The 25,940-nt window shown below is 44.7% G+C and overlaps 1 protein-coding gene across 1 annotated transcript in view; it reads left to right on the top strand.

Annotated features, from left to right (window-relative positions):
- The window catches only part of ZFHX4 (zinc finger homeobox 4), a 133,553-nt gene that overhangs the window by 2,703 nt on the left and 104,910 nt on the right, over window positions 1-25,940 (top strand). The window contains exon 2 of the mRNA XM_074146429.1: window positions 1,738-2,240. Within this exon, the coding sequence (XP_074002530.1) occupies window positions 1,738-2,240 (503 nt within the window). The remainder of the gene's footprint in view (window positions 1-1,737; window positions 2,241-25,940) is intronic.

Raw genomic sequence — 25,940 nt, 5'->3', positions numbered from 1 at the left:
AATGGTTTGGGTTGGAAGGGACCTTAAAGACCATCCAGTCCCACCCCCTGCCATGGGCAGGGACACCTCCCACCAGACCAGGTTGCTCCAAGCCCCATCCAACCTGGCCTTGAACCCCTCCAGGGATGGGGCAGCCACAGCTTCTCTGGGCAACCTGGGCCAGGCTCTTACCACCCTCACAGCAAAGAAGTTCTTCCCCAGATCTCATCTCAGTCTCCCCTCTTTCAGTTTAAAGCCATTCCCCCTCATCCTATGGCTCCCCTCCTTGATCCAGAGTCCCTCCCCATCTCTCCTGGAGCCCCTTTAGGGACTGGAATGGGCTCTAAGGTCTCCCTGGAGCTTTCTCTTCTCCAGGCTGAACCCCCCCAACTCTCTCAGCCTGTCCTCACAGCAGAGGGGCTCCAGCCCTCCCAGCATCTCCGTGGCCTCCTCTGACCCCGCTCCAACAGGTCCATGTCTTTCTGATGTTGGTGGCCCCAGAGCTGGAGGCAGCACTGGGGGGGAGGTTTCCCCAGAGCGGAGCAGAGGGGCAGAACCCCTCACCCTGCTGGTCACCCTGCTGGGGATGCAGCCCAGGATGCGGTTGGCTTTCTGGGCTGCCAGCTCATGTTGAGCTCCTCATCCACGAGCACCCCCAAGTCCTTCTCCTCAGGGCTGCTCTCCAGCCATTCTCCACCCAACCTGTATTTGTGCCTGGGACTGGGGTGACCCAGGTGGTAATTTGCGAGGTGATAGCTGCAGGGATGGCAGGAGCGTTGCAAGTTCAAGCAGAAGGCAGTGAAGGAGCTCCACCTGCCCTGGGGGGCTCTGCTCCAGCCCCCTGACCGTGCCTGCATCCTTGCAACCCACTTTTCCTCTCCTCCACCCCTGTCTGCAGGGTCCGTGGGCAGAGAATGAAATTAATTGATTATGTAACGAGGTGCTATCAAATTAACAAACTAGAACAGATAAAGGCAGCTCTGTTTTCTGCAGTTTTTAATTATCTGAATAGGTCAACGTTTTCAGCCAGGAATGCGATCTTTTCGTTCTTACCTGACAATGGCCCTTTATAGTTAGCAAATTGTCTGTATTCCAAACATAAGAGGGGGCAAATTGGACTCAAATGCTCGTGTGTGAGCCGTGTACTGTCAATCCGGTACCTAATGGTACAGATTTGTACTAAAAAGAGTTCTCAAACTTTGTCTGGTTCTAACGTTGCCTTTTTGACGTACCTCAATTGTCCCAATCTTGTTCGCTTTGTGTATTTTAAAATTAGGAATACTGAGATCTGGTATCAAAAGTAGCTAAATTAGTATAGATATGCTTATCCTAATTACTATATTGTAGATATATATATATTGACCTACCTCCAGCATCATTTAAAGGATATAGCAAAACTACAATTAGTGCTGTGTAAGTTAATCTAGGCTTTTAAGTTACAAAAGCATTGCTGTTTTGTTATTTTATTGATCAACTTTCATGCCTTTGAAAATACAAATTCCAGAATGACATCATGCCCAGTAGGAGTAATTAAAGCTATCTGATGAGGGAATTTAGAAGTTGAAAGGGATGATTGTAATTGATCCTGATTCAATCCTATTACAGCTTTTTATAGTTTAAGCTCTAGAGAAAGCAAACTCCTTGTCAAGGCTTTATTTTACGGATTCCTTTGTGTGTGCTATGCTTGCTGGTCTCTACTTTCCCTTTTAATTTTTGTTTTTGTTTTTTTTTTTTTTTGTTGTTGTTCTTCTCCTGTAGTAAATAATGAGCTGCCGCCCGAAATCCGGCTTGCCAGTGGTCAGCTAATGGGTGATGACCTGTCCCTCCTTACTGCAGGAGAGCTGTCACCTTACATCAGCGACCCGGCGCTGAAGCTCTTCCAGTGTGCCGTTTGCAACAAGTTCACCTCCGACAGCCTGGAGGCCCTCAGCCTGCACGTGAGCGGCGAGCGCTCGCTGCCCGAGGAGGAGTGGAGGGCTGTGATTGGAGACATCTACCAGTGCAAGCTCTGCAACTACAACACGCAGCTCAAGGCCAACTTCCAGCTCCACTGCAAGACTGACAAGCACATGCAGAAGTACCAGCTGGTGGCCCACATCAAAGAAGGGGGCAAAACTAACGAGTGGAGGCTGAAGTGCATTGCCATCGGCAACCCCGTTCACCTCAAGTGCAACGCCTGTGACTACTACACCAACAGCGTGGATAAATTGCGCTTACACACGACCAACCACAGGCACGAGGCAGCCCTGAAACTGTACAAGGTAAGGCAGTGACAGCAATTGCGGTCGGCGCCAAGTAGAACGAGGAAATTAACTGCTTCGGTGCTAATCGAGCCAGACTTTGATTAATCAGCAGGGTAAATGTTTACTGAAACACGCCTATAATCGAGCAAAACCCATGCAGGCTCCTCAGGGTTCATCCTGATTCACCCGAGGGCCCCTTTAGGATGCGCTTACTGTGAACACAGGAAATGGAAGTTCTTTCTAAAAAAAAAAAAAAGTTCTCTCATAAAAAATGACAAGAGGAGTTTTACATCTTTCGTAATCTTCTCAGACTTTGTCCGTCGCATTTTGATCAGAAGCTTGACAGAGAATATGGAAAATGATGATTTTTCCATATGGTGTGTAGGGAAGGAGATCACTTTCTGGCGTACGCGTCCGTTTGCAACAATAGTCTGCCACAGCCAGGTTATTTTACACGGGTATTTTCAGTGAGCACGTGCAATATGCCACATTATTACCAAGAATATTCAAAAGTGAGCACTGTCATCCTTTTGTCTGCCCTTCTTTTCCAAGCCAATAATGATTTTTCACAAACATAAAAGGGTGTGGTGTAGATAAATATGTTAGTAGAATGGCAACTGTATTTTTATCTTTACTGGAAAAAACTATGTGGATATAATGAATATGTGGGAGTGATGAATACCATTTATTACACAACTTGTCATGACTTTTTCCAAACCCTAATTATGGGGTAACTTATTTTCTGCAGTGTGTTTACTGGATTGGCTTGATTGTCTTGGTTCAGTACAAAACATAACACATTCATTTCCAAGATGAATAACTTTGTAACTTATTAAAAACTTCTTTTGTCTAGGGGATATAAAAATTCAGGAAATATTGCAAACCATTAGTCACTGTAACAAGCTCTAAATATGATTAGAAAATCCATTTTGCAAGTGTTATCTATTGATTTATACTAGAAATCTGTGATAACTAAACTATCGGGAGTCATCTGCTGATTACAGCAACTATGCGGGTTTTCTCATCAGGTTGAAAATGTGTACACACGGAACAAATATGGAAAAGCCTCAGCAGGCCTCTAGTTTAAGCAAGAAATAACGTTTTGCTGATGCTCAGCCATGTTCAAATAGTTGTTCCGAGTTAACACAGGGTGCCCAGGCAGTAACATGGATTTTAATTTTATAACCCGATAGTTGTCACCTTGGTGGATCTGTTCTGGACAAAAATGGCAATAACATAAGACAAGGTCTATTGTATTGTCCCACCATGCTGGCCGCTTGGCTAATTTAATCTTTTATTTTATTTAAATTGCATTTTTCCTTAACTCTAGGGAGGTGAGGGTTTTGTTCTTGTTTGTTGTGGTGTTTTTTGTTTTTTTTTTTTAAAGATACAAAGTCCCATTTTGAAAAGTGCCAAAAGAGCGGAGAGTAGAGTGAGACAGTTCCTGCCTCGGCAGCAAAACTGCCTTCAGAGGTTCCTGCTCCCCGTCATCCGCGACGCGGTTCCTTGCTTCCTCCAGTTGCGCTGATTGCAGAGCCACGCTCTGAGTCAGGGCTTTGAAATGACCCAGGTTAAACCTAGTTGCTCCCCATCTCTTTTTGGAAGCGTTAGCTTGGGTTATTTCAATGGTCTGTTTTATAACGCCGCTGTTCAGAGATGCTGCTGCAAACCGTGTCCCAGAATGGGTGATGGGGAGGCAGAGAGCTTCTCTCAGATGGCTCCACTGAAAAAGCTATGGAGACTGTTGAAAAGAAGATGCCAGTTGCTTATTTTTTAAATAAAGCTATAGGTGTAGCTATGGAGTTGCAAGGTACAAACTATCTACTCAAAACAGCGCTGTCTCTTCACTCAACCCAATCTCTAGAGAAACGTTCGTCAAATATGTCTGGGTTTTCAGCATGTCCTGCAAAATATTTGATTTAGCATATGAAGGGAGTGAGTCCCAGCTCTTAGCCCTCACCACCATCCCTGGAGGTATTTAAAAGCCGGGCAGACATAGTGCTTAGAGACATGGTTTAGTGATGGGTTTTGTCAGTGTTGGGTTGATGGTTGGACTCGATGGTCTGATCTCCGCATCAGTTTGGGTGAAAGACATCCCAGTCCTTCTCCAATGCATGATCTCTTAGACACCCTCAAAACTTTGTGTCCCACAGAAGGACAAGTGGAAGTATACTGCTGGTAACCAGGGAGCTACAAGTCTGCTGATATGTGTATTTTCAAAGGCTTGTCCCTAGGATTCCTGGTGAGAATCTCAGCTTTTTTAAAAAGTTTCTGTCCCTCGTGACTTCTTAGAGAAGCTTGGAAACATGAACCCCACTAGGCTTAACCAGCTCTCAGAACGCAGAGCGCATGTACACGTGCACTCACTATTTTTATATAATCTCATTTTGAGGCTAATTTGAAGGAGAGGACAGACTTACTTAAAATATCAATTGGGGTATTAGTATTATTATTTTTTAAGATTTGGGGTTGGCAGTGCTACAATGTGTCCCAAATACCGAAACGTTCCAGATGTGTGTGCTTTATAACAGAGTGTAATGCCTCGGTACGTCACCCAGAAAACTTTAATTTTCATTGTGGGTGTACATTCAGGCCTCAAGGCGGAAATAAATGAGATTTTGAAAGTCTGTAAAGTTATCTGCTAGCAGACTTGATAGTTTTGTCAGGTCTTGGTGAAGCTGTTGACACCAAGAGAGTTGTAAACTTTTTTTTCTCTTGATACATCAGACAAACTTTTAGAGCACCTAAGGAAAAAAAGAACATTAATTTGTATGAATAATAGATATATGCCTTGGGAGCGTTATCGAATATTCATGAATTGTGTTTATATTCAAGCAGCTTCTCTAACTCTTTTAAAATTAAGGTGCTGTGAATATAGTTTGGCAATAAAAACTTTAATACTAAAACCATCTGAAAGCACAGCAAAAGAATCTGTGACTTTGTTCCTTTGGTTTGTCAAGTACCTCAAAGTTTTTTCTTTAGTCACTTTTATTTGTTTAAATGTTATTGTTTTGTGAATTTTCTTTTTATAAATGTTGCCGTAACAGCTTGATTTCTCTTCCTGTGCTTAACTATGGATGGAATAAAAGAATGTCTTTTCATAACTGTAGCTTTTAAAGCGACGGTGAACATCAGAGCTTCTCTTCTGAAGCTGTATAATTTTAGGCCGTACTGAAATGTCACTTTTAGAGTTGGATTCTAAATGTGGCAAAGTGAAACCTTTAGCTGTTTTCTAAGGTATTTAAAAAAGAAATGGCCTGATTGCTCCTTACAGAAGGAGGAATTCAGCATTGGTAGTGTGGCTGCTGGGAACCAGGACAAAGATGGCCTTGCCCTGAGTGAACCCAGCCTGGCGTAATGAGTTTCCCAAAGACTTACCTTTGGAATTGCGGGGCTCAAAATTGGCAAATTAAACCAGAGAAGAGTTGCGAGTCCTTCACAGCATCTGTCAGGAAGCGTTCGGTGACTCCACAAGTAAATGGCCATTAAAAAAGTCAATGTTGTGGACAACAGGATGACCATGAGCCAGAAATGTGCCCTTGTGGCCAAGGAGGCCGATGGTCTCCTGGGGTGCATTCAGAAGAGTGTGACCAGCAGGTCAAGGGAGGTCATCCTGCCCCTCTTCTTTGCCCTGGTGAGGCCCCATCTGGAGCACTGGGACAAGTTCTGGGCTCCACAGTTCCAGAAGGACAGGGAACTGCTGGAGAGGGTACAGCAGAGGACCACAAAGATGATGAGGGGCCTGGAGCATCTCTCTTAGGAGGAAAGGCTGAGGGACTCGGGTCTGTTTAGTCTGGAGAAGAGAAGGCTGAGGAGGGATCTGATCAACGCCTATAAATACTTCAAGGGTGAGTGTCAGGAGGATGGGGCCAGTCTTTTTTCAGTGGTGCCCAGGGACAGGACAAGAGGTAGGAGGCACAAAGCTGAACATAGGAAGTTCCATCTGAACATGAGGAGGAACTTCTTTGCTGTGAGGGTGTCAGAGCCCTGGAAGAGGCTGCCCAGGGAGGTGGTGGAGTCTCCTTCTCTGGAGACATTCAAACCCACCTGGACACGTTCCTGTGGGACCTGCTCTGGGTGACCCTGCTGTGGCAGGGGGTTGGACTGGATGATTTCCAGAAGTCCTTTCCCTTCCAGCCCTATATAATTCTGTGATTCTGTAAAGAGAGAAAGCCTCTATGGCCACAGAGCAGATTTCCATTCTGCAGGAGGAGGCGTCCAACTTCTAGGGATTTGGGAGGCTCAGGCAGGACGAGAATCCATCTCGGTGGATATAAAGTACATATAGCTGGAACGGCTCTTAAGGAGGCCATTTTGTAGCTTATTCAAATAGCTTCGGATTCAGGGGACCACAAATATCGTGTCCTGCACTCATAAAATAGTTTCCAAATACTTTTAATAAATAAAAAAATACAGGGTGGCCCTTTTTGCAAAGAAAGCCGGAGTGGCTGAGAAGAAGTTCAACCAAGTAGCCAAGTAACTGAGTGACATGATCAGTTTCTAATCACAAATAAGTATTTGAAGTTTGTCTATCCAAAACTATGATTCAATTAGCTGATAGCAGCTTGAATAGCCATTACTTTTATACTGGGTATTTACTGCACTCTGTGCCATGCGTGCAGGTATTTAGGAGCCGAGGGAGAGTGACAGGCAGCAGTTAGCAGGCTAATACTCAGCTGTGTGAAAACTACCCTGGTTTTCCCTTTATTGACAAAATATTGATCGCTAACACTATTAATGCTCTGATTGTCAGTTCAATTTGGACAGATCACTTTACCTCTCGTGTTCCCGAGCAGCAAAGATATTACCCAAAAGGAGTGACCTGATTTCAGTTTGAGAAGGTTAAAGGTGAAAGGTTAGCTCAAAAGCATCATCTGCCTTGCTGCTTAACTTTAAACTGATCAATTTAATGAAAATCTGTTTTGCAGATGGTGTTTTAATGTCTTTGGCAGGATTTAGGCAGCTTTAACATTAGACGTATGCTAGTAAAAATTATTTCTTTATTTGACCAGAACAACACCTTTTCTTTTATGTTTTAAGGTAAAAGGCATGTGGGATATGGTATTTTGGCAAAGGACCCAGAAGCAGAAAGTGTTGATGATCTTTCCATATGGGCTCCAAAACAGAATACCCTTATGTCTATTGCTAACCAGGACTGAAGAAACAAACAAAGCTGTATTCATTTTTTTTTACCCTAATATTTTACTTTGAACCCATAAAAAAGCATTTCAGGCAGAACTGTCCTTAAAAAAAGGCTTGTCTTCTCCGCCTGGGGTGGAATGCAACAGCATTAACATCTTTAACCTGGCAGAGCCCGCCGGTTGTCTCTCCCAGGTCCTGTGTGTGTAGAGGTGCTGTATTCTTGTTCCTTCTCACACACCGAGCAGTAATTGTGTTCCTTAGCTGTAGGTACCATAAATAATAGGGCAAATTAGTCGATCCAAGTGGTCAGTTTTATCTGGTGGGGGTTATCTGAATAAACAAAGCATTAGATCCTGAGGAGCGTAAAGCAGAGCTTTGGGTTTACATCTTCGGAGAATCTGGCCCTCACAGTTTTTGCCAAGATGATTAAGTTTCAGCACAAGCACGTCTTTCTGTTTTCAGATGTGTGCAATTCAATAGGAATTTCTTGGGCTGCTAATGCAATACCATTATATGTTAGCTTTGTAATTAGCTGGGACTCTATCCCTGTGCTGAAATGCACTGTAATATTACACACACGAGCGTAGCTTGCATGTAGCAGGCCAAAAAGTGGTGCCCTTTGTTTCATATTGACCTTCCAACTTATTTAAAAAAAGAGTTTACAATGAGCCTTTGTTTTGTCCACAAATGATCATAAACAGCTTTCTAAAGAGCCCAATAAAATGAGATAATCACAAATGTATAACATCGCATATTGAAAGAGTGGAAGAACAAACGGGGCCTTTACTATATTTTATAGGATGGATTTATAGTCCGTCCCTGGGTCACGTAGGGCCAGGAATGTTCACGCTCAGCTGCTTGGTCCTGGCAGCATCCTCCGCGGGAGCTGCAGACACCCTGCAGCCCCTGCCCTTCAGCTGGGGTCAGGCACTGCTTTCCCGAAGCGAGGTGTCCACTCCTCTGCTGGTTCAAAGTCAAAACTTTAATTAGACCAGCTTTTAAAAATAATAATAATAATAATAATAATAATAATAATAATAATAATAATAATAATTATTATTATTATTATTATTATTATTATTATTATTATTATTATTATTCCCGCATCTGTCGTCAGCCAAGCAGAATAGCCTGTCTGGATTCCCTAATGCTGTTTGCGTATTTGGATTTTAAATCAGGCAGGGGTGTTGGATGCTCTGCTCATCTTCATCCCGTGCGGGAGGCACAAGTGGGATTTAGTCCTTAGGTAACTTTTAGCGTAAGAGTTCCCCAAGGAGCCCTGCTTGGGCTTTTCTCATTATCCTTGTTCTGGATGAAAGCGTCGTTGTTAGGAATTAACAACTGAGGTGTGGGGGGGTGCAGTATGTGCATACGGGGACGGGGGGACTAACAGCCCCAACCACTTTGTTTGCTTTACTCTGTTTGGCGTGAAATGTTGATACTTGATCAGTCTGGAATGAACAGAAAGTCACAGTCTTTTCATTTCAATTGTCCTGCGCTAACTTTTTAATTTAAAATCAAACATCCTAGATATATGCCAGTCCAATTATTGAACTGTCATTGTCCCAGTATGATGGTAAAAGAGGTCAGGAGATTGTGCAGCATTGATTTGCATAAAAATCATTGTGGAAAGGAAATTGGAATATGCCTGCACATCAGAGGAGCCAAAACATGTTTTGCTTAATCTTATTCTTGTTGTTTGTTTAGGTGAAGAAAGCTTTTTTCAGTGCTAAACAAAAGTTACTCTAATTTGTTGCTAAACATAAACCTCACGATAGAGGATATTTCAGTTTTTATAGTACTTTCAGGTTTATGTTCATTTAAGGTTTTAAATGTTTTATGAAATTTAATTTCCACTGCGAGTTTTAGTTACTGTAATTCAGACTGTGCTGCTGTGCTTACATGTATTAAGAGAAACCAGTGTTAAAAGAAGCATTGTGTAGTCAGCTGTACATAGCTAAACGTAACATCTATGCCTACTGTATATACTTATACACTAGAGACAAGTGCATTTATTTAAAAAAATGAGCAGAATAGTAATTTCAAACCTGTTCTTTTTATTTTAAATTTAAAGTGTAATAGTAGGGAGATAATTTTCACATGCTATGTCATGTATATTTAATTTGCTGTTCAGATGCCGCCTGGCTCTCAGATGGCCCCGCAAAATGGTCCCTGTAAAAAATAGCATTGGTTGCGTTGGGCTTCTGGCACTCTGCTGGGGCAGAAAGGCACTCTCACATCATGGTTTAGAGAATCCCCGTGTTTTTCCCTGGAAATGCTGTCCGGGATGCCGGCCTGGGTGCTGGGATGTGTGAGGATGCTGTGTGGCAGGAGACTGTGCCGCGCGGTTGGGGCAGGACCTGCGATGCTCAGCCCAGCCCTGGCTCTCCTCTGGGAGCAGGAGGAGCAAGCAATGAGGAGAGCAAAAGCAAAAGGAGGAGGGAGAAAAAGGATCAGCCTCATTTATTCAGCGCACAAAATGGCTGTGTAACAGCTGGGCTTTGTACCTGGAGTTCTTTCCTTCTGACGTTAGGAGAAATATGTAATTATTTCTGACCAGGATTCAAAGTCGAGGTGCAGTGTGTAGTGTGTGTACGAGTGCTGTGTCAGTGTGAGTGCGTGTGTAAATGAGCATAAATAGATGGCAGGGATGGATTTAGCAGCCACTCCCTCCCAGCCTTGTAACATAGGGGGTTTTTTTTTGTTACCCTTAGGAGATTTGAGCTGCTATTACACAACTCACTACAGGTGTCTTCTCTAAAATTGCAATTACAGTTTACCAGACTCCCAGCTGGGATTTTTCTCCATCTCTTCCACGCGTTTAAGAATGAGTGCTAAAAAAAGCCCAACAAAACCAAGACTGAGAAATGACAGGAAAGTTGTATTTGACATGCATATGTGTACTTCAGCTGGGCTATTGCTTCTGCTCAGTGATTTAGCAGAGACTTTCCCTTGGTCTATACATTTGTCAGTCCATCCAAAGTGCCAGAATTGGGAAATTATAGGACAGTTGATGGGAATAAAACCTCAGGGACCTCGTATGTACAGGGCAGAGTTTTGAGCTGCTTGAAATACAGCTCTTGAGACTGTGTTGGCTCTATATGTGTCTGTCCTGCTAAACAGACAAATTAATTTTCTGCATTTATTTTTTCCCTCTTTTGGGGTACCGCTGGAGCGAGGCTCAGTCAGATTTTGTAGGGAGGGAAAGAGAAGAGGCTGGTGTGAATTGGATGAGTAACACCAATTCTGTTGGTTTTAGCAAGAATCGGGCACAACGCAGGAGACATATTTTATGGGATAAACTTCCATGTGTGTTTGTGGGCAGAACACAATACGGTACAACAGGAAATTGATAGTAATTACATTAGAATCATAGAATGGTTTGAGTTGGAAGGCATCTTTAAAGCCCATCCGGTTCCAACCCCCTGCCATGGGCAGGGACACTTCCCACCAGACCAGGTTGCTCCAAGCCCCATCCAACCTGGCCTTGAACCCCTCCAGGGATGGGGCAGCCACAGCTTCTCTGGGCAACCTGGGCCAGGCTCTCACCACCCTCACAGCAAAGAATTTCTTCCTGAGATCTCATCTCAATCTCCCCTCTTTCAGTGTCAAACCCTTCCCCCTCATCCTATGGCTCCCCTCCCTGATCCAGAGTCCCTCCCCATCTCTCCTGGAGCCCCTTTAGGGACTGGAAGGGGCTCTAAGGTCTCCCTGGGACCTTCTCTTCTTCAGGCTGAACCCCCCCAACTCTCTCAGCCTGTCCTCCCAGCAGAGGGGCTCCAGCCTTCGCAGCATCTCCGTGGCCTCCTCTGGCCCCATTCCAACAGCTCCATGTCCTTCCTGTGCTGTGGGTAAATATGCGTAGGGTTTTTATGCTAATAAAATGTAAATGACAAGTGACAGCTTGTAGTATTTTTTGATGCTGGAGATCTGTCTGTCAGGCTGGTGCAGGTAATACAGGCAGGTGGCGCAGAATGATGATGGTACCTCCTTGTGCTGATGTATAAAGAAAGCGAAGCTTTGCTCAGAACCCCAGGACCCTGCAGGAGGACGTCATGGACGTGACCCCCTTGGTCTGTGGCAGAAGGTGCCAGCCCTGCCGTTGTGCAGCAGACACATAGACAGAGCAGCCTCGGGGGAAACTCTGTGCGCGACTCTCCCCGTGGGAGGGAAGGCATTAAGAAAGTCTTTAGCTTTTAAAGGCAGGGGGCACTGAAGGAAACAAAAATTGAGCAAAGGTAGTCCTTGAATGATGAAGAGTGCAGATTCCCATGCCTGGGGCATCCCACTGCAGTAGCGGTGACAAAACCAGAAAAAAAATGGTTTGTCATATACGAAGAGTATGAGCAATGCTCCTTGCTTATATGCACGAATAGGAAACTACGTATTGCTAATGGGAGCCATGAATGGTAATGCATTAATCTTCTTCCAAGAGTGGATATTTGACCACATGAGTTGCCTACCAACAAATGTCATTTTTTTTCCATGTAAAGCCGTTATCCTAGAGTGTTAATCAAACCATGCTGTTAACGTGATTCACGTCTCTAAAATACACAACTATGTAACTACTGGTTTATTGCTGGATTGTGTGCAGGCAAGCGAGCATATAGGGATAGTATTCAGGAGTCTGCCCAAAGAGGAGTGGTTATTTGTAATCAAGGTACCCCCTTGTAAACTCTCCCAAAGAAGAACATTGCACGGTGTTTCCTTGCTCTGCTTCTGGAGAGAACCATGGAGCCATCTTTACCCATAAAGGCAGCACAGAATCTGCTGTTCAGGGATAGTTTGTGCCTAAACTTTTGATAGAAAAGAAGGTTGCCCTTACTCAGAGAAAGTTCAACATCAATCCTGTTGTCATGACCCTGTTCAAAACAAAGGCTTACAGTGGAAACTCTTCTTTAGCGGTCACTTCCAATGGGCTATATCATCTCGTTATAAAGTTGTTTGACATGTATGGAATTTTTCCACTGACATCCTAAACTTGTATGTTGGGCCTATGGCTGGGAAAGCGGGAGAGGTCAGTTGTCTCCAAACTGCTTTGTTAAGAAGGAAGATGTTTTCCATGGGAAATCCTGGAAAGTTGCCACTGGCTGAAGGATTACACCAGGTATGACTGATGTTATCCTTATGCTGAATTCAGAACTCTGGTTTCTAATGGCAGAAGAGAAGGAAGGGCACTTCTTATTCACAGAATCTTAGAATCAGAATATCTAGAATTGGAAGGGACCCATAAGGATCATCAAGTCCAACTCCCTGCTCCTTGCAGGACTACCTAAAACTAAGACCTACCATATGACTAAGACCATTGTCCAGATGCTCCTTGGACTCTGACAGTCTTGGTGCCCTGACAAGTTCCCCGAGGAGCCTGTTCCAGTGACCGACCACCCTCTCCCTGAAGAACCTTTTCCTGATGTCCACTCTGAACTTCCCCCGGTGCAGCTTCATTCCATTCAAACAACAATGTTCCTATTTTCTATGTGACCCAGAAAAAAACTCTCTCTCTGAGAAACAGATGGAGGCAAAAATACTAAAGTTTTCTAATTGAATAAACACTTTGTGAATGACCAGAAGCTTGATATTTTTACAGCTCTAACAATGAAACAAAGTCTAAGGAGGGTCTTTGTATTCTTGCTCTTTGTGTCTACAAGTGATGAGAGCATGGAAAAAGGCTTGCTTTACTACTGAAACGAGACAGCTTTTAGTATCTAGATGTTACTATTTTGGAAACACCCTTTGGCATTTGCAGATATGTGTGCAGCTAATGAATGACTGGAAATTAGGAAGAATGAAGCTGGTGGAAAAAACGAGGCCAAACTCCAAGTGCTTTTGAAAAACCTTATGTCCTTATTTGTCCAGAAACTTCTGTGACTCAAAATCTTTGACCCAGGAGGAAGTCAGGATCCTGCTGAGATATATCAGAAGTCAGCTCTCAGATGGCAAAGATCACAGGCCATGTAAAAAAGATTTAAGACTAATTTTACCAAATTTCTGTCCTACACTCATTGGGCAGGTTTGAAAGCACTACTGCATTGGCCCCTGTGGCTAATGCTGTCACAGATGCATCTCAGAAATAGGTGTTGGACCCAAGTTGTGGATGTCCTCTGTCAGTTTTTGGCTTGCTAAGATGGTCTTGTAGGCAACGCTGAATTGGATATGCTGTCAGTGTGCTCTTTCTCCCCTTTCCTACATCCACTGGTGTTTCTTGTGGCGTGCCAGGCTTCACCAGTATCTTTGTGATGCTTGAATTGCTGTGACTTAGAGAACTCAAGGGATGAAAATCTTTGGAACTAGTCATTAGGACTCCTGATGGGTATTTTTGAGAAGGAGCAAATCTTTTCTCAGTTAGACACTTTGCAGCTTGAGTGTTTTGATTTTTTTCTTTTTTTTTCATTTCTTGGAACATCTCTGACTCAACATATTACATGTAGGACTTGGATTGAGAAGTCTTTCTGGGGTGTTTCTTTTCTTTCATGAGTTCTCCACTGTACAGCTCAAATACCGTGGCCTCAAAAGTAGCAAACAGATGGCAAGGTTTACCTAAAGCATTTTGGGGTATACAAAGGGCAAGAGCTATGCTGGTTTTGAAGAGTTGTGTGTGTAATATTTTTTATGGTAAGGAAGAGAGTTGAGCTGGAAATCAATAAAAGGAGAGCTCTGAAATCTCACCTTACAGAGTTCGAGCCCGTATCCCAGTTCATGCAGCTTTTGTGCTCTGCAGATACAAAAGCTTTGTGCTTCACATGTTTGCAACAGCAACTAAACAGATGTCTCTCCTTTACTTCTAGTAGTTGTTTGTCCTAATAGATTTAGAAGGTAAGCTCGATACTGTCTGGACTAGGAAACAGAGCATGGCCTTGGGGAAAAGGAAAATGTGTCTCCAAGCGAGCAGGGGCTGGCCCCCAGTATGTTTGGCAGTCTAAATGGACCTTACAGAAACGTAATTAAGCATACCACTTAATTTCTTCACATATGTGAAGAAATATCTATCTGTCTTTCTGTCTGCCTGTATTTACCTGCACACACGCTTAGCAGAATGTCTGTTGCTGGGAGGAATGGGTTAGAGATGGAGCCTGAAGTTGTCCGTGCTCGGGAGAACTCGGAGAGACAGATATTATCCAACACCAGTGGTAGGGAGGAAGTCACAGCTATTGGAGACTGGGTTTCTAGCAGAGGGGATGCAGCAGAGGGAAGCAAAAAGGCAGGTGTGTGTGCATCTAAAAGCGTACACTTCCCAAGAGCATAAACAGAATTTAAAACTATGTGTGTCCATACATTCCCCAGGCTGCCGCCGTCACCTGTGTAACACTGCACAAACCTCTATGTCTGTTAGTGTGCTGAGCTAAAGGTTGGATTTCCATTTCTCTTCTGATTTCCTTCTTCCAGTCACTCATAATTTTCTTATAGACACTTTTCAGGGCTGAAATTATCAGGATTTGGTCTGGGTGTAAAGAATATTTCTTTCTTCTTTGGAGCTGTGTCTGAGTCACGTAATCCTGAGGTACCTTTCCAGCCTGTCCCAATGAAAAATACTCCATTGCAAATAAAGTTAGTGGAGTACATCTCTCGCCGTGGCTGCCTCTAACAGAAGAAAACGCTGGTTTAGAAGCAACAGCACATTAATAGGCCAAGTATGCAATCACTGTCCTATCACAGCAAATTATACCATTAGTCCACCTTACCTAATCTCTGTGCTCCAGACTGGCTAACAACAATCGCTTCTCAGAGCAGAGCAAAAAAAGATCTTTCATGGGCAAATATGGAATAATGTTGCTCATACAGGAAAATTCTTTTTCTTCTCGTATGTCTCCTGTGCTTAAAGAACAATGAATTAACATCAGATGAGTTCGAGTATCCTTTTTTCTCCCCCAAAAGATGGTCTTTGGGTAGTCTTATATGTACACAAACATCAAATCAGTTTATAAACTGAACTCTTGGCTCAACCACATGAAGTGGGAAGGAGTTTCATGGGTTAATTTAACCTGCATATAAGTATCATTTTTCAGCTTTCAAAAATTTCTGTCATTCATTTAAGTTACTAAGTTTTGTTTGTTTATTCGTCTGGTAAGAGAACAAGATCATGTGTTCTTACTTGCTTTATGATCTTTCTACATAATCTTTATATCTTCATCATTATCTTTATGATTATTTTATGATCTTTCTATCACGTCTTTCTTACGCTATTCATACAGCAGAGAATTTCAATCTGTTCAGTGTTGCTTTTCGTGGAAGTTTGTCCACATTTCTCCTAATCCCATCACTGATCTCTGCACTCCTTCCACCCTTGCTAAGTTTTTCTTGAGATACACAGATATTTCAGAACTGAACACGCTGTTCTCAGAGGAACTGTATGATCTTACTGTCCCATGCCTGGAGCATCCAAAAATATAACCTGCTTTAAACAAATCCTCTTGCATTCTGTGCTGGAAATCTGTTGCCTTTCTTTGCATGTCTCTTCACACGCCCCCATTCCTACTGATGCCCAAGTCTCCTGGAGTAGTTACATTTAACTTAGACACCAGTAACATGTTCGATTGGTTCAAATTATTCCTTCTTATATGCATTTTCTTGGATTCATCAATACTGAATTTCAGCTGCATGCTCAGGTAGCTTTAAACCTCTCTGGCATTCCTGATGGTTCCCTGGCTGGTCTTGACTGGCACGAAATCTTTTATACCTTCTGCAAGATCGGTCCTAGTTTGATGTTAAAAGGCCCAGAGGTAACTTTTGTCCTGTTAAATGGCCCGTTAGTTCCCCCAGCTTGTTTTCTGTCTCTGTCAGCTTCTAATCCATGACTTTTTTGCCTCTGTGTTTAGTGCCTACACTAAGTGGTTAGGCCACCTCCTGCTCAGACAGCTGAGAGGGGAAAACTTCAGCTCTGAATTACCCCATGGAAGAATTAATTTCCCCCTAATATTAGGGGAGCAAAGGAAAGAAGCATCCAGCTTCCTTCTTTAGGGCTACGAAGATGATTAGGGGCCTAGAACATCTCTCTGATGAGGAAAGGCTGAGGGACTCGGGTTTGTTTAGTCTGGAGAAGAGAAGACTGAGGGGGGATCTGATCAACGCCTATAAATACTGAAAGGGTGGGTGTCAGGAGGATGGGGCCGGTCTTTTTTCAGTGGTGCCCAGGGACAGGACAAGAGGTGACAGGCACAAACTGGAACATAAGAAGTTCCATCTAACCATGAGGAGGAACTTCTTTGCTGTGAGGGTGGCAGAGCCCTGGAAGAGGCTGCCCAGAGAGGTGGTGGAGTCTCCTTCTCTGGAGACATTCTAAACCTCCCTGGACACATTCCTGTGGGACCTGCTCTGGGTGGACCTGCTGTGGCAGGGGGTTGGACTGTGTGATCTCCAGAAGTCCCTGCCAACCCCATATCATTCTGTGATTCTTCTTTTCCTCCACCCATGCCTCAGTAGACAACTGCCTCTTGTTGCTCTCCCAATTTATGGCTATATGTAGTGACTTGGGGTGCAAACACCTGTAGGCAGTTAACTATTCATTGAGCCTGAAGAGCAGAAATAGCTAATTAGCCATCTATTTGCAAATATTTACCCCAGATATTCATGTGCTGGTGCAAACCAGAAGATGTTGTTTGTGTGTGGGGACTGCAAGGCTGAGGCTTAGCTCAAGCAGACTCTTTGTAGTGTGCTCTGCTCAGTGCTAACTTTAATGTATTATTGATTGTTATTAAGGTGCACCATGAAATACAGATGGGGTGTCTGTAGTGGTTGAACTCGTACTGAGGGAGCGGTGTTGACTTTTGGATTGTTCTGGCCTTCATGCGGCTTGACATTAAAACCTTTCACGTTAGGGTTTAGAACGGAAAGGAATATATAGTAACGAAGTTCCCCCGTACGTAGTGTGAAGTAATGTGAAAATGTGATGCCAAACGCTCTCCCTGCCAGGTCAGCACAAAATTTGAAATGAAATACTAATTTCAGAGCGAGGCAGGGAGTTCCGATTCCCGGTGTGAGTACAGAGCAGCGCCAGTTTAGGGCAGTCGCCCCCCTGAATTTGAATGAGCGGTGCTGCCTGCCAGCCGCGAGGGAAGGGTGGAGGCATTTCGGGATGTGATTTTCAGGAACGCCGAGTGGTGGTGGCTCCCATTGGCCACGTGTGTTTTTAGCATCCCGGGGTCCGAGGTGATGCTGAGGAGGGGACCGGCTCCTCGGGGCTGGCTGCCACCCTCCCTCCTCGCCCAGCCCCTCGGCTGGGTGCTTTGGCTAGTTTGAAATGCACAAAAATCGCATCAGAGGATCAATTACTGCAGACGACTCACTGCTGAACCCTGTAATACTGCTAATTAGTTAAGCAAAAGAAGCGTGTTAATATGCATTTATCTTGGCTGTAGCTCACTGAACATCTTTTTGCAAAATTAGGTTTGAAATACTTTAGATTCTCCCCTTCCCTCTTTCAGGAAAGTTAAAGTACGTAACTGTTGTTTCTTTTCCTTTTTTATTTCCTATGCCCCCCTAAAATGAAATACTTCTAAATGGATATTACTATCTCCAGCAGTTTGCATCTGAGAATAGTTTACTTCTGTTTGAAACTCTCAAAGAGGGAATTAGTAATTGGAGAAAGCTTGAAAGAGGGAAAAGTGTGACAAACGCGCAGTCACAGGACAGCCCTCTCGGACCTTGGCCCAGCTCCCTTTCTGCCATTAATGGAGCAGAAGAAATTGGAGATTTGGTGCCAGTTCCCCACCACGGGGGAGGACAGGGTGGCTCCGCTCCTGTCAGGGAGTCCCTGGCTGGCAAGGAGCCCGCTGGGTCTGCCCCATCCTTCCCACCGTGGGCCACACAGGGGATGTGCCAGGAGAAGGACCGGGAGAGGCAGCCACCGGAGCATCCCTAAGCGTGTCTGTGCTGAGAGCGGAGTGCCCCCGGCACGGGGAGCTCCCGGGGAGAACCGGCACAGGGAGATGCTGATGACTAAAAGGAACCTTTGTATGAAGTTCAACCAGGCCAAGTAGAAGGCCCTGCACATGGGTCATGGCAACCCCAGGCAAAAATACAGGTTGGGTGGAGAATGGCTGGAGAGCAGCCCTGAGGAGAAGGACTTGGGGGTGTTTGTGGAAAAGAAACTCAACGTGAGCCGGCAACATGTGTTAGCAGCCCAGAAACCCAACCGCATCCTGGGCTGCATCCCCAGCAGCGTGGCCAGCAGGGCGAGGGAGGGGATTCTGCCCCTCTGTTCCGCTCTGGGGAGACCCCTCCTGGAGCACTGTGTTCAGCTCTGGAGTCCTCAGCACAGGAAGGACATGGACCTGTTGGAGAGGGTCCAGAGGAGGCAACAGAGCCCCTCTGCTATAAGGACAGGATAAGAGAGTTGGGGGGGTTCAGCCTGGAGAAGAGAAGGCTCCAGGGAGACCTTACAGCCCCTTCCAGTCCCTAAAGGAGCTCCAGGAGAGATGGAGAGGGACTCTTGATCAGGGAGGGGAGCCACAGGATGAGGGGGAAGGGTTTTAAACTGAAAGAGGGGAGATTGAGATGAGATCTCAGGAAGAAATTCTTTGCTGTGAGGGTGGTGAGAGCCTGTAACAGGTTGCCCAGAGAAGCTGTGGCTGCCCCATCCCTGGAGGGGTTCAAGGCCAGGCTGGATGGGGCTTGGAGCAACCTGGTCTGGTGGGAGGTGTCCCTGCCCAGGGCAGGGGGTGGCACTGGATGATCTTTAAGGTCCCTTCCAACTCAAACAATTCCATGATTCCATGATCTGTGACAGAAAGGCAGTGGCTGCTATCACAAGCTGTAGGGTCTGGCCGCAGTCCTGTATTTCCATCACTGGCTGAGGTGGGTTTCGTGTCTCGTGTGCTCACCTTGCCGAGGGCCTGGCTGGGCTGTGTCAGCACGTTCTGGGCTTCAACAACCGCAGTTGTTTCCAAGCACCAGTTGTTCTTTTTAGTTGCTAAAACATATACCGGGCTCTCATTCATACACCTCGTCCCCCAACTTTTCATCTAGCATTTAGGTTTTGGTGAGGATTGTTTCCTCAGTTTGCCACAAAGATAACGTATCCAGCCGCCAATGGCACGAGCGGAATCCACGAGGTGTTTTCTTTAGCATGAGGTAGGTCATATTGTTAAACAAAAGTCTATAAATGTTTGCAAAGACACAGGAAAAATACAGGGTTTTTTTTACTGGTTGTGTGACTTTTTATCCTCTGCAGAATTTGTTTGAAGCTTTAAAAAAAATTGTTTGTTTCCTATTAAAATGGTGATGAGAGGAAAGAGACGGGAGGAATGTGGGCCAAACGCGTCTTTATTGCAGCGTTGCTGATCTCGGTAGCGTTACTCCAAGAATGGAGTTGACCCAGGAGTTTTCCGAAATGACAGTGTTTCTTAGCTCTCTCAATTGACTGGGACACGGCTCTCCTGTGGTTTGACTGCTGTGGTTTGTCACTACTGTGAGAAATTACCCAGTTCAAAAAGTTCTGTTATTTGGGTAATTTCTTGCTGAAATTGATGGTTACTGTTTCTGTTTTTCTCCCAGAGTTTATTTCTAGGGTTTTTCCATTTGTTTCTGGTGCTCTAGAGAAAAGGCCAGTCACAAAGGAAGAGTCAGAGAGACCCGCCTGCAAAGAGGGTGTGAAAAAGAGGAGAGGATTTGAATTTGGAAGTATTTTCCCTCTCACTCAAACAGCCCCCCCCGTTTTACACAGAGCGTGTGTTGTTAGAACAAAACCCACCCCTAAGTATCTTTTACAGATCAAATCCGAGTTACTGGGTGTCGATACCCACGCCACACTTTGTGAGCATACGCATTGGGTCTCCTCATGCACAGCCTGCGTCTCCTCCTGAGCTATTCCACATTTGTGAGCGTTTTTCAGGCAGCTACTATTTAAAACCCAGAAAGCCTCCACCCTGGAAGGCCCCAACCTGTCAGAAACATTTCCTTTCTTGCCTCAAGCTTGGAATCTCACTCCAAAACGCCACCTCCCCCAGGACTGTCCGCAGTGTCGTCTTTGCCTCCTGGTTCGTTCTCCGCCACCTCGGTTGCACACACGTATGGCTGGACCACATTCTTCTTCTTCTTCCTGCTCTACCAACGTCTCTACGTGTGTGTTTTCGCCGTGCCATCCGCGCCTGGAAGGGTGTGATTTCTGCAGTACTTTTAGCCTGATTTCCCTCTTGCCAAGCCCCAAGCTCCTTCTTATTTTTTTCCTCCTTTCTGCCAATAATCTTTCCCACTTTCTCTTGTGTATATACACGCGTGAGTGTTTGTGTACATTGTCAAATATGCATTTCTAATTATTTGGGATGAGTGGGATAAAGGTTTTATTGTCTGGAGCTTGAGCTGGCCGTGTTGTTATAAGTAATAAAGACAGAAAAAGGTATGCTGCCCATCCCACAGGAAACTATCCTGCATTTTGAACCTCCTGCATATTTTGCATTAGGAAAAATATGTGAGAAATTTGTAGAGCGCTCTTTAACTGTATCAATGCTCTTTTTTCATATGGCTGCAAGTACCAAGCCAAGCTCCACTAATACTAAGGGGGAAAAACACCGCTGTGACTTTGTGACTAATATATTTCAGAAACGTCTTACATTTTTCCTATAATAGCTTTTCCATACTTAATAGTGTTTCAGTTTGAAGGTCTGACATCTCAAGGCCTATCAGAGCTAAAAACAAGTGCTAACGTTCTGTTGGAAAGCTGGAAACTTCCCACCTCCAGTGCTATAAAACTCCTTTTTCAGACTCGGAGATCACAAGATGAACACATCGTTGGTAGAAGGCCCATCCTGGGTGTTGGCCCAATGTAATTTGAAAGGAAGTTTTTCCATCTGACAGAAACAAGGGAAAAGACTTGATGGTGGTTTGCAGCAAACCCAAACGAATGACAGCTGATTTAAGCTATCGGGGCTGGAAGCATTAATAACAACTACCTTTGGAGACCATTTTACACCCGGTTTCAAGCACAGAGATTATGTTGACACCAACTTGAGACTTCTCTGAAGACCGTGCTCCTTTGCCTTCCTCATGGCAGGGAGAGAAGTGAGCCTTGGCGGGTCAGAGCGTTCTGTGGGAAGGATGCTGCTGGACCTGTGCTGGGTTGACACCAGGAATCCAAAATCTTCCATGTGTCATCAATAAGGCTGGGATGTGCAGCAAAAGACAGCATAGAAGAGCTCTGGAACCATGGTCTTTCATTCTGTTTTATGCATAACCAGTGGGGCAAATAGAAATAATTATCTGGCTCTATAAAGGTGTCAGACCAGGGGTTTGATGTTCTCAGTACACACCCCAGTGACACTCTGTGTTCTCGTTTAGAAAGGGTTAAGATTTGGCCCAACTCAAGCAAAAGGTAAATTTTCTATTGACTTTGGTGGTTGTAAGATTTCATACATGACGCTGTTAAATCTACACTGTATAAAGCTTTGTGTACATGCATGTGTATACAGTACGTATCACAAGCATGCACAAATGTGTTTCTGTATATTTTAGCCAATTATATAAATTAAGTGTGTTTAAACCATGTAATGTGCACATCTCTAGAATTAATGAACTAAAAAGTCTGGACAGTGAGAAAGTGTAATGGGGGCATGTTTAGCACAATTGTAATATTGAGATTTTTTGTTCCATTTATCAGGTGCCCTCCTCTACTGTGAAATCATGGCTTTTTTTTTTTTTCTAGTTACATCAGTTTTCAGCTACAAATGTTTTACATTATAAAACCGTGTAAAATAGACTAAAAATTGGGAAGTGTAAGAACAGATAAGCTGGAGACTTAAGTGCTTTGGGCTAACTTCTCTTGCTGGCCCTCAGAGATAGAGAGGGAGACTGTATTCGAAACCCCTCATCAGAGCAAAATGAAGGTTTTAGCATTCTTGGACATAATATCAGGCTAACGTGCTCCCCGAGTGACACCCAGCGCCTACTGTATAATTGCCAGGCTGCTTCTCCTGCTTCTCCCACTGCCTCCGAGATTACATTTACTTACTTATTTATTTATTTATTTTAATGTCCCGATATTAATAACCAGATGTGATCTCCTTCCTGCCCAGGGGTCGGGCTGGCCGGCCAGGTCAGGCTGTTTTTCTGTGTGCACGGGCTGTGAAGTCTATTCACATTGACAGGTATTGGGGGGGGGGAAGGGGGGTCCGGGGGGAGGTGGGGGTAGGGTGTTAACCTCCAGACCACCAAAAGGGACTTCTCCCTGCTGGGAACAAAGACCAGCAGGAGCTTCAGCCTTTTTCAGTGCTCCTGGGATTTTAACCAAGTGAACAAAAGATGATGCGCAGCCGAAGAAAATGCTCTTCACAAACTGATACATAATTTAAGCTGTTGGGTTACCAACAGCCGGAGATGTATTTGTGATTTCATTTGAGCACAGTCCAATTATCTGCAGTCGGTTAATATTTTTGTATGCCTAGTTTCTGCCTGCTGCTTTGTACCTTGAGGAGATGCTCAGTTGCCGGTGTTCAGATACACGCTAGCCTTGGAAATAGCCCTGGCACTTAAAGCAATAGTGTTAAAACACCAGCAGTCGTTATGGGGTGCTTTCTGCCTTCTACTTAGTGTTTGACAGTCTATGGGTAGAATTAGTTTATCGTGGATAGTGTGATATAGTTTCGTTAAACATATATTACAAAAGCATTTACGCCTCACTCTCCCTTTTTGTTGGGGGAAAAAAAAATTCAAAAGCAGCAGCTATTTGTTTCCTAATTGATTTTCTACGTTAGTTGTTCATTGAATAGATAAGTAGTGCCTGTGATATTTGATTACAGAGCAAGGCACCCATTTAACCTTCCGTTCTTTCCTGGCCAGGATTTCAAATACAATACAGCGTCCCTCCCTTAGGCTCAGTAGGATTAGGCTGCGAGCGGTAATCCCTGATGCTATGAAATAGACCTGATAGAACTTCAACTCACTTGTTTAGGATTATGCTCATGAATTTCAGCTCATCCAGTTGCATTAACCCTTTGGGAACTTGTGTGGGTTACGCTGCTATAAATAATAACAAATATTATAATAAACAATGGTGGATACCTAGCAAAACCTATTACCGTGTTTTAAAGAATTCGCTTTTACCTGGCGATCAAAATGTGAAATTCACATTGAAATGAATTTAGCCCCTGTAGTATAAATCCGGAGAGTTTCTTTTAATGCTTGTGTTCAGGAGTCTTTGCAGTTCAGCAGTATCTTCAAGCAGCTCAGCCTCAATTTGTGCCTTGATTTTTAAAAATTATTTTAATGAATTTTTGGTTCTCAAGATCGCACTGAGAGGGCAGGCGACCGATACCTGCTCGCTGGGGAGCGCTGGCGCAGGATCTCCCCGTGCCATGACCCGAAAGCGAGCGTGGTCCTCGGGCAAAGAGGAGGGTGCTGGCACCTGAGCTGTCTCTTTCTGGCTTTTCTGCTGATAGCAACAATCCCGATAAGGGCAATGGTGACTTTTGATGACTTATGCCCCAATGAAAGGACAGAGTGAGAGTGCCCGACCGTTTCTGCTGGGCCGATAGACAGCTGGCAGGCAAAAGCCTTGTCATCGCCCCGGATTTGAGCTACCCTTTTGAATTGGTGACTTCTATTTAAATGCTGATTTTTAATCTGGCCAAATCACTATGGGGAATAACCCTGTACTGGCAAGAGGAAGGAACGGATCTTTGCTGTCTTTCATTTCCAGGATCCTAAAAACCACCAATGAAATAAATATTGTTTCCTATTACCAGTCCCTTAAACTGTTCAACCTTTAGTGGAAAGGCTCATTAAATATTCATGTGCACAACTAATGGTATTAATTATCGAAATGAATATATATATATATGTTTTAGAATATTGGAAGTCGGTTGCAATGGAAAAACATGGAGTGTTTGACTTGGGACCTCTCGCTGACTCTCCCTGTCTTGGCCGAAGACAGAGTCCAATTAGGACTGACTGAATATACACATTCAGTTGGTGACACTACTGTCCCTTCAGTACACCCACCCACACGTGGCACAGCTATGTTTAAAGGCAAGATGGGAGGCAGGATCGGTGCTAGTAGCTGCAGCTGATGACACCGACACCGGGGTATTTCTTTACCCCCCAGACCCTACTAAAGGCATGCCTGTTAGTGCGGATCTGTCGGATACTCTTGATACATCTGATGATGAAGTGGTATTGATGAATAGCTGAAGGCCGTGAGAGCAATAAATGGAGTTACTCTTGAGTGACTGCCTTCTGTTCTTGCAGGAGGGGTTGGGAGCGGGGGCTCTTTGGGGTGGCTGTTCATCAGCCCCATGGGTGCACTCATGTGCTGCCATGTGGAGTATTGCTGAGTTCTACTCCGTCACCCGTCTGGAGCAACATATGCCCAAGGCCATTGCGGGAGAGTCACCTGTGCTTGAGGTGGGGGTTTGTCCGAGATGCGGACGATGCAGGACCTGAAGGGGGATACAGGAGAGACGGGGAGGGACTCTTGATCAGGGAGGGGAGCCGTAGGACGAGGGGGAAGGGTTTGACACTGAAAGAGGGGAGATTGAGATGAGATCTCAGGAAGAACTTTGCTGTGAGGGTGGTGAGAACCTGGCCCAGGTTGCCCAGAGAAGCTGTGGCTGCCCCATCCCTGGAGGGGTTCAAGGCCAGGCTGGATGGGGCTTTGAGCAACCTGGTCTGGTGGGAGGTGTCCCTGCCCAGGGCAGGGGGTTGGAACTCAATGATCTTTAAGGTCCCCTGCAACCCAAACCATCCTATGATTCTGTGATTTTCACCTGCACAACTATTTCATCAGACGTGGGTGGTGAAACCAGTTGTTTGACTCGGTGTCTTGCCAGGCTTGGGGTTTGGACATACCACTCGTGTCATAAACCAGGGTCACGCTGGTGGGGTCCAGCAGTGGGAGAAATGGCCAAGGCAGCATCGTGTCACTGTCCCACAGCAGTAAGCCTTGCTAGATGCTACGGTTGGTGACTGAGGTGGCCCAAGGGGCGATAACCATGCACTCCGTATTTATAGATGGCTGAGTGGATGGATGTGGCTTCTCTTTCAAATCAGCTTCTCTCAATTTCTTTTGTTTTAGAAATACCTTCCGAAAAACCGTGCTGGGTCCTCCTACTGCTGCTCAACCCACAGTCGTTCGCAATATTTAATACACTTAAACTTTTGTGCTCTGTTGGTTAGTTTTGGTTTGACACACGGTATATTTCTGTTCCCTGATTGATTGCAAATGTAGCATTAGAAATTGGCTGTTTCGTGAATGCTCGGTTTACACATTCAGGATGTGCTTTCCTCGGATATTCTGCAGTATGCATTTAAACATAGCTGTTTCTGAAACAAATTCCTTGCTTAGGTCAGCAGATTTGGTTCGTAGAAATTCATGGAAAACAAACAGCCAAGAGGTGGGGCATGGAAGGAACTAATTCAGGAATTTAAGAGGAATATATCCAGTATTTTCCAGCTCTCCTTCTGATGCTTTAATTCTAAACGCAGAAGTTATGGGCCCACGCTTTGCCACCTTCAGATTTGATGAGAAAAGAGAGGTGAAGCTCTGAAGTTTGGGGGGATTTGAGCTGCCAGAAATACATCTGTCTGTCCCTTAGCCAGCGCTTCGGACAGCAAACGTTTTGCAGCTGTGGCCCCAGATCTATTCCAACTCTC

Source organism: Numenius arquata, chromosome 4 (genome assembly GCF_964106895.1).
Source record: "Numenius arquata chromosome 4, bNumArq3.hap1.1, whole genome shotgun sequence".
NCBI classification, from domain to species: domain Eukaryota; kingdom Metazoa; phylum Chordata; class Aves; order Charadriiformes; family Scolopacidae; genus Numenius; species Numenius arquata.
The sequence above is the reverse complement of the archived record's forward strand: the minus strand, read 5'-3'. Positions and strand labels throughout refer to the sequence as shown.